Source organism: Melospiza georgiana, chromosome Z (assembly GCF_028018845.1).
Source record: "Melospiza georgiana isolate bMelGeo1 chromosome Z, bMelGeo1.pri, whole genome shotgun sequence".
Taxonomy (NCBI): Eukaryota; Metazoa; Chordata; class Aves; order Passeriformes; family Passerellidae; genus Melospiza; species Melospiza georgiana.
The window spans coordinates 42,385,475-42,396,403 of NC_080465.1; the positions used below are offsets into that span (position 1 = coordinate 42,385,475).

General features: G+C 44.0%; 1 protein-coding gene across 1 annotated transcript; it reads left to right on the forward strand.

Moving 5' to 3' along the window:
* Positions 1-1,842: 1,842 nt before the first annotated feature.
* Positions 1,843-10,723, forward strand: CRHBP (corticotropin releasing hormone binding protein). The gene is made up of 7 exons (XM_058043835.1): positions 1,843-1,998; positions 2,436-2,529; positions 3,142-3,299; positions 5,171-5,381; positions 7,025-7,173; positions 8,496-8,613; positions 9,992-10,723. The coding sequence occupies exons 1-7, from the start codon at positions 1,918-1,920 to the stop codon at positions 10,147-10,149; spliced, it is 969 nt and encodes a 322-aa protein (XP_057899818.1). The 5' UTR covers positions 1,843-1,917; the 3' UTR covers positions 10,150-10,723.
* The last annotated feature ends 206 nt before the right edge of the window (positions 10,724-10,929 follow it).

Consider the following 10,929-nt stretch of genomic DNA (forward strand, 5'->3'; position numbering starts at 1 on the left):
AAATTTTAGCTGTTCATAGGCAAAAGTTTAAACTATGGTGACATCACTGCTGTATGTTTCATTCTGAGCAGATTACCTCATATCTGGCTTAACAGAGTCATAATATTTTAGCTGCAGTGCCATGTGTCCTTCACTGATTTTTGGAGTTGAATTCTGAAATCTGAAATCTGAAATCTTCAGTAACAAATTGACGCACAATCAAACACGCTGTCCTTCACTGACAATCTTCAAGGACTCACAGCAAGATAATGTCCCAGTCTGACCATTCAGGAGGCACTCAGGCAGTCACACCCACCATGAGAGCCTTTAACTGCTGGGATCCAAGCTCCTTCATAGCAGGCAGCTCCAGGGAGCGGATGGGTCCCCACTCAACTCCCTACACATCCCACACGCAGGCAGGCTATCTTTCCTCACCAGTTCAAACCCAGGTTTCCCACAGCAGACCCTCAGACCTCTGTCTCTTTTAGGTAATTTTATAATGGTGTAGCAGCAGAATAGAAACCTTGAGCTGGTACCTCCAGAGAGGGACCCTGAACAAAGGAATGCCTGGGCTTTCTATCCTCACAGTCTATGGATATGAAGGTCTGTGGTCTTCCAGCTGAGTCTTCAACTCTTGCTGTACTGTCTGGTCACCTGGCTGGCACCACAGGTCCCTAGGCCTTCTGGAATTCAAAAGGTTGGCAGTTCACAGCCTCTTACTTTGGGCTCAGACTCCTGCCCCCCCAGACCTCCATCTGCAGCTCTCACTGCAGCTGCACACCCAGCTCCCTGCACAGAATATTCCTCAACACGAGTGTCTGAGGTATAGGCTGTGGACTGGCAGGGCAAACTGGGACACTGAAGCCAGAATTTGGAATTAGAGGGGTCAAGCTATAATTTTAACCGTACCAATCTCTTTAGAGAGTGAGCAATAAAAAAAAAAGAAAGTAAGGCTGGGCTCCTCTGCAGCCCCTTCTGGTCCTCATGGTCTCCAAGGCACCTCTCACCATCCTGATTAATGTTCCAGCCATCCTCTAACACAGACTGGGACTAAGCCCTTCATTTTTCCAACAAAACTTGTAATTCCCAAGGAACTTAAATAGGTTTCAGATATATACCCTACATCTAATACCTCTGCTGAGTTCCAGATTTTTAGTATTCTGCAGAGTTATGAATTTTCACTCACAGGCTCAACTTTTAAATGTCTTCTCAGGTTTCACTTGGGGATCAAGGCTGAAGTGGTATCAGGAGTTTTGTAATGAATATGCCCTTGGGAAGCCCAAGTTTTCATAATTTCTGTATGAGAGCTTTTTCAGTGGGAAGAGCTGTCTGGTTTTGCCTGTGTGCTTGCTGCAGAGCCCTGGAGGGATGCAGGCACAGGCTGCAATCCTGCCTGGGACACAGGGGTGCCCACCCAGGCCTGGCCAGCAGGAAGCACCTGGCACAGGCACAGGCACTGCAGAGAGCTGCATGTCACAGAGCAGCACAAGGTAGGCAGAAAGCCCTGCACATCTGAAATACCCCGGGACTGCCCCAGGAGGAGGCAGGGATGCTCCTCATTGCTTTGCTTTGGAATAACTGGAAACAAACACAGTGTATGAGTGCCCTGTATATATGCACAGGGATGGGCTCTCTCCCCCAGAGGTTTTCAGCTATTCCACCAGACAGATTAGGAGGAAAGACATCTGCCAGAGAGGGGAATTCAACCGTCTTGAAAATTTGTGGCTGTAATTTGGACCCTTGTCATGCCCACGTACTGTGTCACTGCGAGAGGAATTCAGTTACCATGGGTTACCCTATCAGTACGGGGACCAAGTGCCTCCCCTCCCAACAGCTCTATAAAAAGAGTCGCTCCAAGACACCCCAGCGGCTTCTGCATACCGGCACAGACCCGGAGAAACCTGGCCACGGGGGACGGCCGCCAGAGGAGGTGTCAGCATGCCGTCTGCTTTCCAGTTTCAATGCCACCTCGTTCTCATCTTCCTGGCAGCTTCCAAAGGAGAAACCAGATACCTGGAGGTGAGCAATAGGGCTAGTGATTAAACATCTCACTGTGCTTTTAGCTGCTCTCTTCTAACTTGTGCTCCCACCTTTCAAGCATTGTGCTTTATTCCCTCTCCCTTTCCTATTCCTACTTCTCCTGCATTAAACTTACGCCTGGGTAACATTAATGCAACAGTCCCATGTATTCTCTACTACCCCTCTATTAATTTATGCTCAGCAATTTTGCTGAGGATTTAAGAAACTCTCAATGCACTTAGCTGCTGGGCTCAGCTCTTAGATCCCAAGTTTATTTCCCCTCTACTGCAGGTTGGCAGCTTTCAGCCTGACCTCTTCTGGAGCTGCGCTGTTTCTTGAGGGGGGACATAATATGCTGTGCCTGTTCTTGAGAGGTGCTGGGAGACAGCTGCATTTCACTTTGCCCCAGACTCCTTTTGCCCTCCATGTTTAACCAGGTGAGGGATGCTGGTGAAGATGACCCCTTCCTACTACTCAGTGAGGATCTGAAACGAGAGCTGTCAGCAGGACAGATCTACCGGCGGTCGCTCCGTGAGTGTCTTTGGTGCTCTGGTAGGGACTACTGACAGGTAGAGAATCCTGTGGGTACCTCAGGGAAGGAAAGGGGCTAATTGGGAGTAACAGAGCTGCAGGAGCTTTTTGCAAGACTAGAGAGAAGAAGGACAGAGCATTAAACATGCAGAAACCTGTGGTTTAAGGCGGAGGGTTGGGGTTCGTAGTTAATGGTCCCAAATAACTGGAGTCAGATGGGGATTTCCTACCCGTGTCCCTAGGCAGAATCACATTGCCAAGGGGTGGGGCAGGTGTAGCAGCTGTGACTGGAGAGAAATCTGAAAGAATAGAGTGTTTGTACACTTGTGCACTTGTACACACAGAGTTTTCTGCTCAGAGATGCACTGACACACCATCCCCCCTCATTCCCCCCACCACACGTTTGTGCTCACACCTGCCAGTTACTATTCATCCTCTGATGCTCAGCAGGCTCCTAATTGCTTCAGCTGGCTCTCCCTGTCCTCACTGCCAGCCGGATCCCAGTGCGGGGGGGTCTCTCCTGTCCCCCTCCTTCCCTGCACAGTGGGAGCTGGCACGGAGTCTTCCTCCAGAGCAGGCAGAGCCAGCAGCCCTTTGTCCCTGCTTCTCCAGGGTGCATTGACATGCTGAGTATAGAGGGGCAGTTCACCTTCACCGCAGACCAGCCACAGCTGCACTGCGCAACCTTCTTCATCGGGGAGCCCGAGGAGCTCATCACAATTCACTACGACTTTGTAAACATCGACTGCCAAGGCGGGGACTTCCTGAAGGTAAGAAGCTGCAAGTCTCTGCTCTGCTCTGGCTTGTGAGGTGTTTGCTGTGTGTGCAAGGAGCAGGCGAGCGCATGTTCACATCTGTGTCTTGTGTGTGTTTGTGTGTAAAAAACAGGCAAAGCAACCTCCCCTGGGATGGCTCTTTCCCCTCCCTGAGGCACTCTGTGTCCCCCCCATCACCACTCCTCTAAAGCAAAGCCAGAAGCACAATGAGGATCCCTCTCCAGCCTACAGTACTGGCTCTTCTGAACTATTCCAGAAGTGCCTGTATGGTGTGTCCATACCCAGGTGGACAGCTGAAACTTGGGCAGTAGGATTTACTCATTGCACTGTGAATCAGATGAGCCCAGCAGATAATGATACAGATCTCTGGATCGTTGTTACTGCTCTGGGACCTCTGCTCTCAGGTCACTTAGCATCAGATTAATAGTGAGTGGATCATTGCAGGTTTTCTTTAGAAATTCCCTGCTAGAACTTTTCAGGATATTGGCTCTGAACAGAAAGAAGCTCATGACTCAGAACCATTTATATTCCAGAGTTAAAAAACTTTACCAGCACATTTCTCTGGCAGGCAGGAGCTTTCACCAAGATCTGAACTCTGTCAAGGGCAGAAGGGGAGGCTCGATGGTCCCTGGCTCCCTTCGCCTTGCACCTTTCCCTTTGTGCTGAACTGGCAAGGCACAGAACAGACCACAACCCATCTAGTGGCAAGCTGAGGTCCAGGAACAGGGTGAAGGAGGAAAGCTGCCCTTCAGCCCTTTCCTTGTCTCCTGCTCAGAATTCTGTCCTTCCATTCCATATCGTGGCTGAGATCTCTCCCCACGTGTCTGCGGGGAGGCTGATTTCAGTCTCTTGTGGGGCTAAGGCTTTTGTACCTGCACTCATGGTCACTCATGGAGGCTAGAAAAATGCCAAGATATCTTTTATGTTTTATTGAGCTTTCCTTTCTTTGGTAATGGTGTCCCAAACTTCTCTATTATATTGCTCCCTCTCTATATATATAGAGGCAGCTTTTCTCTCATGTAATTTGAGTACCTGCATCCCATTACTCCAGAAACTTACAGTTCTGGCAAATCCAGAGACAGATCCTGATGTTTTTTCATCAGGAAGTCTCACATCAGAATTACTGACTGAAGCGACAGCTGAACCTGGTCCTTGAATTTTGGGAATATTGACTGAAGTGTTCAAGGAATTGCCATGTGAGAGCAGCCTAGGAGGGAATTGAAGCAGCAAGGCAGGCAGCTGCTTATCTATGCTAGAACTAATACGTATTTCTGCTTCTGATCTGAAGATGGTGAGGGAAAATTGTTGCTTTTTTGTTATGAAGGAAAGATTTATAGAAGTTGATGCTTAAGGTTCAAACAAATAATGCAGGATTTGTCTTGTTTTCTAGTGGTTAGGATGAGGTAAAATAGCTGACACAAGTGAGAGCAATAACTCTGACAATAATTCCTCCCTAAAGGTTTCTGTATTCCAATATCTCTGCATGACCACTGGGACTATTAATGACAAGCTGTAAAGCATCTAAATCAAGCTGGTCAAAAACTCCTCATAGTAACAATGCAATTGCAAAGAAAAAAAAAGAATGTGAAAAAAAAAGAAGTAAAGAAGTGGGTAACAAAAGTTTTCACCTGAGGGAGATAAAAAAAAAAGTTACATGTATCCCTTTCCTAAACATCCATTGAAGCATGAATAATTAGTCAAATATTAGGAAATCAATAAATACAGCCAATTTTTGTTTTCAGTTTGTGGCTTTGAACAGGTTATTTGGTGTCAAAAGAAAAGAGCGTCTGTTATACTTCACGTTTCTGCTCTCTGCTAACGGAGTATTAAACAAAACCTAGTTTTATATTATTGGACCTCTGTAGGTGTTTGATGGATGGATACTCAAGGGAGAGAAATTTCCCAGTTCCTTGGACCATCCTCTCACCACTTCTCAAAGATACGTAGACTTCTGTGAAAGTGGGAATATTCAGAGGAGCATCAGATCGTCACAGAATGTGGCAATGATCTTCTTCAGGATTCAGCTACCAGGCAATGGATTTACTGTCACAGTCAAGAAAAGCAGCAACCTCTTCCGTAAGTCTGCATTTCATTCCACCAAGGGGGCTTGAATTTGGGGCAGGAAGCCAAGAGAACGTGTTGGTTTGCCCTGAGTTTTCTCACTATGGTTATCCACACTGACACGGCTGTGGTGGAGCCATGTGCACCTGCATGCCTGCAGGCTTGGCTCAGCCTCAGTGTGTGTCCCAAGAAAACAAAAGACCTTAAGAGGTCACACAGGCTTCAATATGCAAGACCATAAGGCTCTTTCTTTCAAATAAGATCCCTCCCAATCTAATATTGGCATGTTCCAACACATTTAGCTAGAACAAATAGTATTAATCGAGTAACTTCAATCTCAGCATTTTCTAGATCTGGATGAACAATGAGGAAAAAAATATTTGAGACAGGTCAACAGTAAAATCAGTGTATTGAATGGTTATATGGTAGCTATGAGAGATATATGATCACAGAGATCTACCTGCAAGTTCTTTGCCTAAGCCTCTGAGCTGGCAAGGCACAAATTGTCACAGAATCATAGAATAGCTTGGGTTGAAAGAGATCATAAAGATCATCTTGTTTCAACCCCCCTCACCATGGCCAGGAATGCCACATGCTAGACCAGGTTATCCAGGGCCTCATCCAACCTGGTTGTGAACTTTTCCAGCAGTGAGGCACCCACAACTTGACTGGGTAACATGTTCCTCACTTGAATTATGTTTTCCAAAGAGGACAGGACATTTAACAATTATTGTTCAGGCCAGTCTGATTTATCTCCTAATTACTCGAAGTGACCAAACAAAACAAAAGCAGAACAAACAAAAGAAAAACCAAAAATCAAACAAACAAAAAACCCCCACCCAAACAACAAACGAACTCCCAAGAAAAAACAAGAAAAGGGGAAAAAAACCCCAAATAAAAACACAAAAAAAGAAATAAAAAGCCCCCCCCTAAACCGAAAAGCAGTGACAGTATGTCTGCTACATCTTCACTCCAAGTTATTCAGACTTGGGCCCGCAAGCTAGGTCCCCACTCTGGTGTGGCTTCATGCCCACAGATGTGATTATTGTATTCAGCTGCTGGAGGTGGCTGGTGTCACTGTCCTGCTGCAGCAACTGCAGGACTCCAGAGCTATGCCAAGGATCCCTCGGGTTGCTCACGTAGAAATTACTCCTTTACATGAACTCTTAAGTTTGAACTTAAAGATAAAATCATGCTCCCATTTCAATGAGACATTTTGCAGCCTAAGGAACTCCAGTTCAGAGGAGCAGAACAGGATTTAGGGAGTCGCTGGCAATATCAGGCAATAAGCTGTCAAAACTAAATACAATTCCTCCCTCCATCCATGTTTAGCCTCCTTGAAACTGACAAACTGTATGAGCCCTTGACAGCATGAGCCCCTGATGTACAGATTTCAGGTGTGAGCTCTTCTAATGACTGCTTCACCCTCAGGTTCTGTCAGACCTCATGCTATATAGTAAAAAAAGGGGGACGGAATTTTTAAGGAACAAATGCTATGCAAGAACCTCAGAAAATACCACAATTTTTTTTTTCAGCCTTTGGTTGTAACTCACAGTAATTAAACTATATCTCTGCTTTTTTGGTAGCGTAATGATGTAGTTTTGCTACATGCAATGATGACCGGACAAGTAACTCTTGTACCTTTTCCCACGTCCCAGCTTGCAATGTCATCTCTCAGACCCCCTCAGGAAGGTTTACCATGGTCATTCCTCACCAGCACAGAAACTGCAGCTTCTCCATAATCTACCCAGTGGTGATAAAAATATCTGATCTTATCCTGGGACATTTAAATGGTCTCTTTTTAAAGGTGAGAACTTTATTTCCTAAGAAAATATTAGCATGTGCAATTTTTGTGGGCACAGAAGCAGGAAGGGGTGAAGCAGGGATAGGCTGTGATGCTGGCTGCTAAGGCATGGGAATTCTGGACCTCTTGTGTGCACAATGAGGGCTCTGGTTTCTCCCAGAGAGGAGAGCTGGGGCTGTCTCTGTCACTATTGTCTCTGTAATGTTGCAATGGCACCCAGATCATGCAAAGCACCATTAATGAATGTAACGATTGTTTGCCATAGCAAAGGATAAGGATTTCATTATAAGGAAAGGAGCGCTCTCTCCGAGAGCTGTCTGTCTGTATTTAAATTGATGAAAGCAGAAAATGCTCTGAAGAGAGAATGGAGCCACTAGATAGCGAGGTGTTATCACAGACAAAGTGCAAATGTGCTCACAAATGATTGCCTGCTCCATATGCTGAGCATTCTCTGGTCTGATCTGGGGTATTTGGTGTTTGATGACAAACCAACAGAAGAAGACAGGAGCTATTGGTGATACCTGTGCCTGGATGCTGTAAGAAGGTGTCAATTACAAAATATTCAGAAGAATAGAGCAAGGAAATTTTTTTTCTCCTGGCAGTGAGTCTGACAGCCTGAGCTCTTCAAGGAGATTGCCAGTGTCTGAACAAGCTAGGTTTTGAGAGATGAGCAAGTGAATTAGTTGACTTATTCAGTGGTGACCAGAAAAGGACAACAGGAAAGGAAGGTAAAGAAACCAGACACTTAAATAGCAGCATAGGGGTGACAGCCCAAAGGTACTCAAGGTGTCTATGCAAAAGATTTTTGGCAAACAGCATTAATTTCAGGAAAATTGTGGGTTTAATATATAGTAAGCCATTGCTCTCAGAAAAAAATACTCTTTTTGTTAATTTCCACCTTAATTGAACTTTGCCACAATGGTGCATTTTAGCACTTTTTTAGGAGTGAGTATGGTATAGTGGAACTGAAGTTGCTGCCTGCCAGCTGAATATAGGTATACATACAGCCCATGCCTGCATTAATTTGATTATGTGTTTAAGCACCCAGAACCAGATTGCCTATCTGCATTAGAAGCAGTTGAATCAACATCTTTTCTACTTGTCAGTAATTTTCAGAGTCTACTTAGGTCTTTCTTTGGAATGCCTTAAGAAAACCAACTTACTAATATAAAATCAAGGTAGTACTGCTCAGGATGAGAAACTGATTTCACACAGCTTTGAGCACAGGAGATTTCTAAAAGCTATTGTTAGTTTCAATAGTGTCTGCAGAACTGCTACATTTTGAAGATGAATGGTAAATAACTTTTGGCCTCTGCCTTTTTAAGAAACCATCTGCAAGCTGTGCAGGAGTGGGAGATTTTGTAGAGCTTCTTGGAGGAGCTGGCTTAGACCCATCCAAGATGTTTCCACTAGCTGACCTCTGCCATTCCTTTCATGGGTCTGGTAAGAACTTCTTCCAATTACCTCCACATAATAAAATAATTAACCATAATAAGACATTCAGAGATCCCCCCACACATCTGGACTTCCTGGTAGAGGGTGAATTTCACATTTAGCAGAACATGAGAGCTGAAGCCTGTGGTTTGGCTATGTGTTACAGCACACCCATGACCACCTTCATTTGCCCCTTTAGTAATCATTATGACAAGGCTGAATTAGACATATTTTAAAAATTCTTGTCCTATGACAAAAATAAATATTAGAATGTCAGCACATAAAAAGGTCTGGAAATTCACAACAAATGAAGACAGATTGTTACATTTTCAGTTAAGAGCTTTTCTGCTGCTGGTGTAACACATACCCCAAAAGCCTCAGAGCTCCCATTCTATATTTTGAACTTGCTGGAGCTCTGAACCTGTTTCATTATCATGCTGGTCCAGTGCCTTCTTTCTCCCCATAAAAATAAGAACTTCCAGTTTCCCCAACATTCAATAGCAGACTGCAAAGTGTGGCAGTGATATGACAGACTAACCCCTGCGGCACACCTGCCATATCTCAGCAGTACCGACAGGGCACTGGAGAAGCAGCATTTCCACAGAGCTGCAGGGCAGGAACGTGCCTGGCCCTTGTGGTCTCCCTTGCCTTTCATCACACTACACAGTCCAGGCACTTTTCTGAACAGTCCAGGCACTTTTCGAAGAATTAACTGGTAAACACTGCTGTTGAATGATAATCCTGAGCACTGGAATGAGATTAAAATGTGTTTTCCTGGTGGTATGAAGGAAGTGGAAATCCATCTCAGCAGCTCCTGATCTGAAGTGAGGAAGTTCCCCCAAGCTCCCCAAACAAAAAGGCTTTGCCAAGCCTCCACTCAAATGGCTTGCCTAAAGCAGCAGTTAGTGACACTCAATTTCCCTCAGAGGGGAAGGACCATGTGCTGGGCACTACCATTAGAGTTTGTCTTGATGGGACTCTCAAATGCCCTTCTTCCTGTGAAGAATGTCCTTACATACAAATCCACTCATCCTTCTAATGGGAAACATTTTGATGTTGCTAATTTTGGCTAACTCCAGGACAGAGTGCCATTACCCTTACCCGTCACTCATGGTATCTAACAGCAGCCCACAGATATGGAGTAGCCTTTGGAGGAGGGAAGGATACTTGATTAAATAACCAAGCATTGTAAAGCAAAACTCACAAGCACAAAAGTTAATCAGCAATACCATCACCAGCAGGTCATCATGACACATGAATTTGCTTTATTTCCAAAACTGCATGTATTGGTGCTTCATAATTCCCATCATTATATATCTCTTTTCCCTCACTTTCTCTCATATAAATGCGTCTTTATAGCCCCTTTATATCTCTTTTCCCTAAACAGCCCAGATGAAGATTGGCTGTGACAACACTGTGCTGCGGATGGTCTCCAGTGGCAAACACATCAACCGTGTGACATTTGAGTATCATCAGCTGGATCTGCAGGAAACCGAAACAAGAAAGGAGAACAGCATTGAGGAATTCTGCTTTCCTAGTATCTGAGAAACCAGGACATGCATCTTCACATAGCTAATGAAAATAAAGTTCTATAATGATGTATTTTTTTCCTTTAAGTAGCTGGTGGTGTCAAGCCTTTCTGTAAGCATAATTATTTTCTCATACAAATCAGTCATTCCCATCAGCAAGCAGGAGAAAGCAACAAATGTATTAATCTTTGTTATTATCATTATGTTCTTTCTGCAATGTTTAAGCTCATTTACCATACTGAAAATCAATAGCAAGAATAGAGGGATATTTTTCCTGTATCAATATTATTAGGAAAATAGACAAAAAAACTAGTATGGGGATATATTAAACCCACAATAAATATAAACTTCATGCAGCAGCTTTATCCTTTTATATCAAGTATAAACAAATAAACAAAAAAGTGTGGTGAAATACAATTCCTGTTTTGTAAGAGGAAGCCAACATTCGTGTGCATAAAAACTACTGTTTTACTTATGACTATAAATGTACTATTTATTTCTAATGACATGTTTTTAATGAAAATTTATAGCATGAGTCTTCCTTACACAAATCCAAACATAAATAAATGCATTCAAAGAGTTGGCAAAGAGTTCTTATATTGTATTTTTTCTGAAGAGGTCTTTTAACATACTGATTAAACTTCCTAAGTCTTGTGCAGTTTTCTGGAAATGAAAATTTTGAATACATGTTGCTGAAAAACCATGAACTATTATGAGCAAAAATTTGGTTTCTCTAGGTTGGTTTTCCCTCCACACAGAATCGGTTTCAGAAGTACACTTACTGGTACCTTCCCTC

Excerpts from the sequence above, each read along its gene's own strand:
- CRHBP (XM_058043835.1), top strand. The coding sequence starts at position 1,918 with ATGCCGTCTGCTTTCCAGTTTCAATGCCACCTCGTTCTCATCTTCCTG. Across the intron at positions 1,999-2,435 it reads GAGAAACCAGATACCTGGAG|GTGAGGGATGCTGGTGAAGA; the intron begins GTGAGCAATAGG and ends ATGTTTAACCAG. Across the intron at positions 3,300-5,170 it reads AAGGCGGGGACTTCCTGAAG|GTGTTTGATGGATGGATACT; the intron begins GTAAGAAGCTGC and ends GGACCTCTGTAG.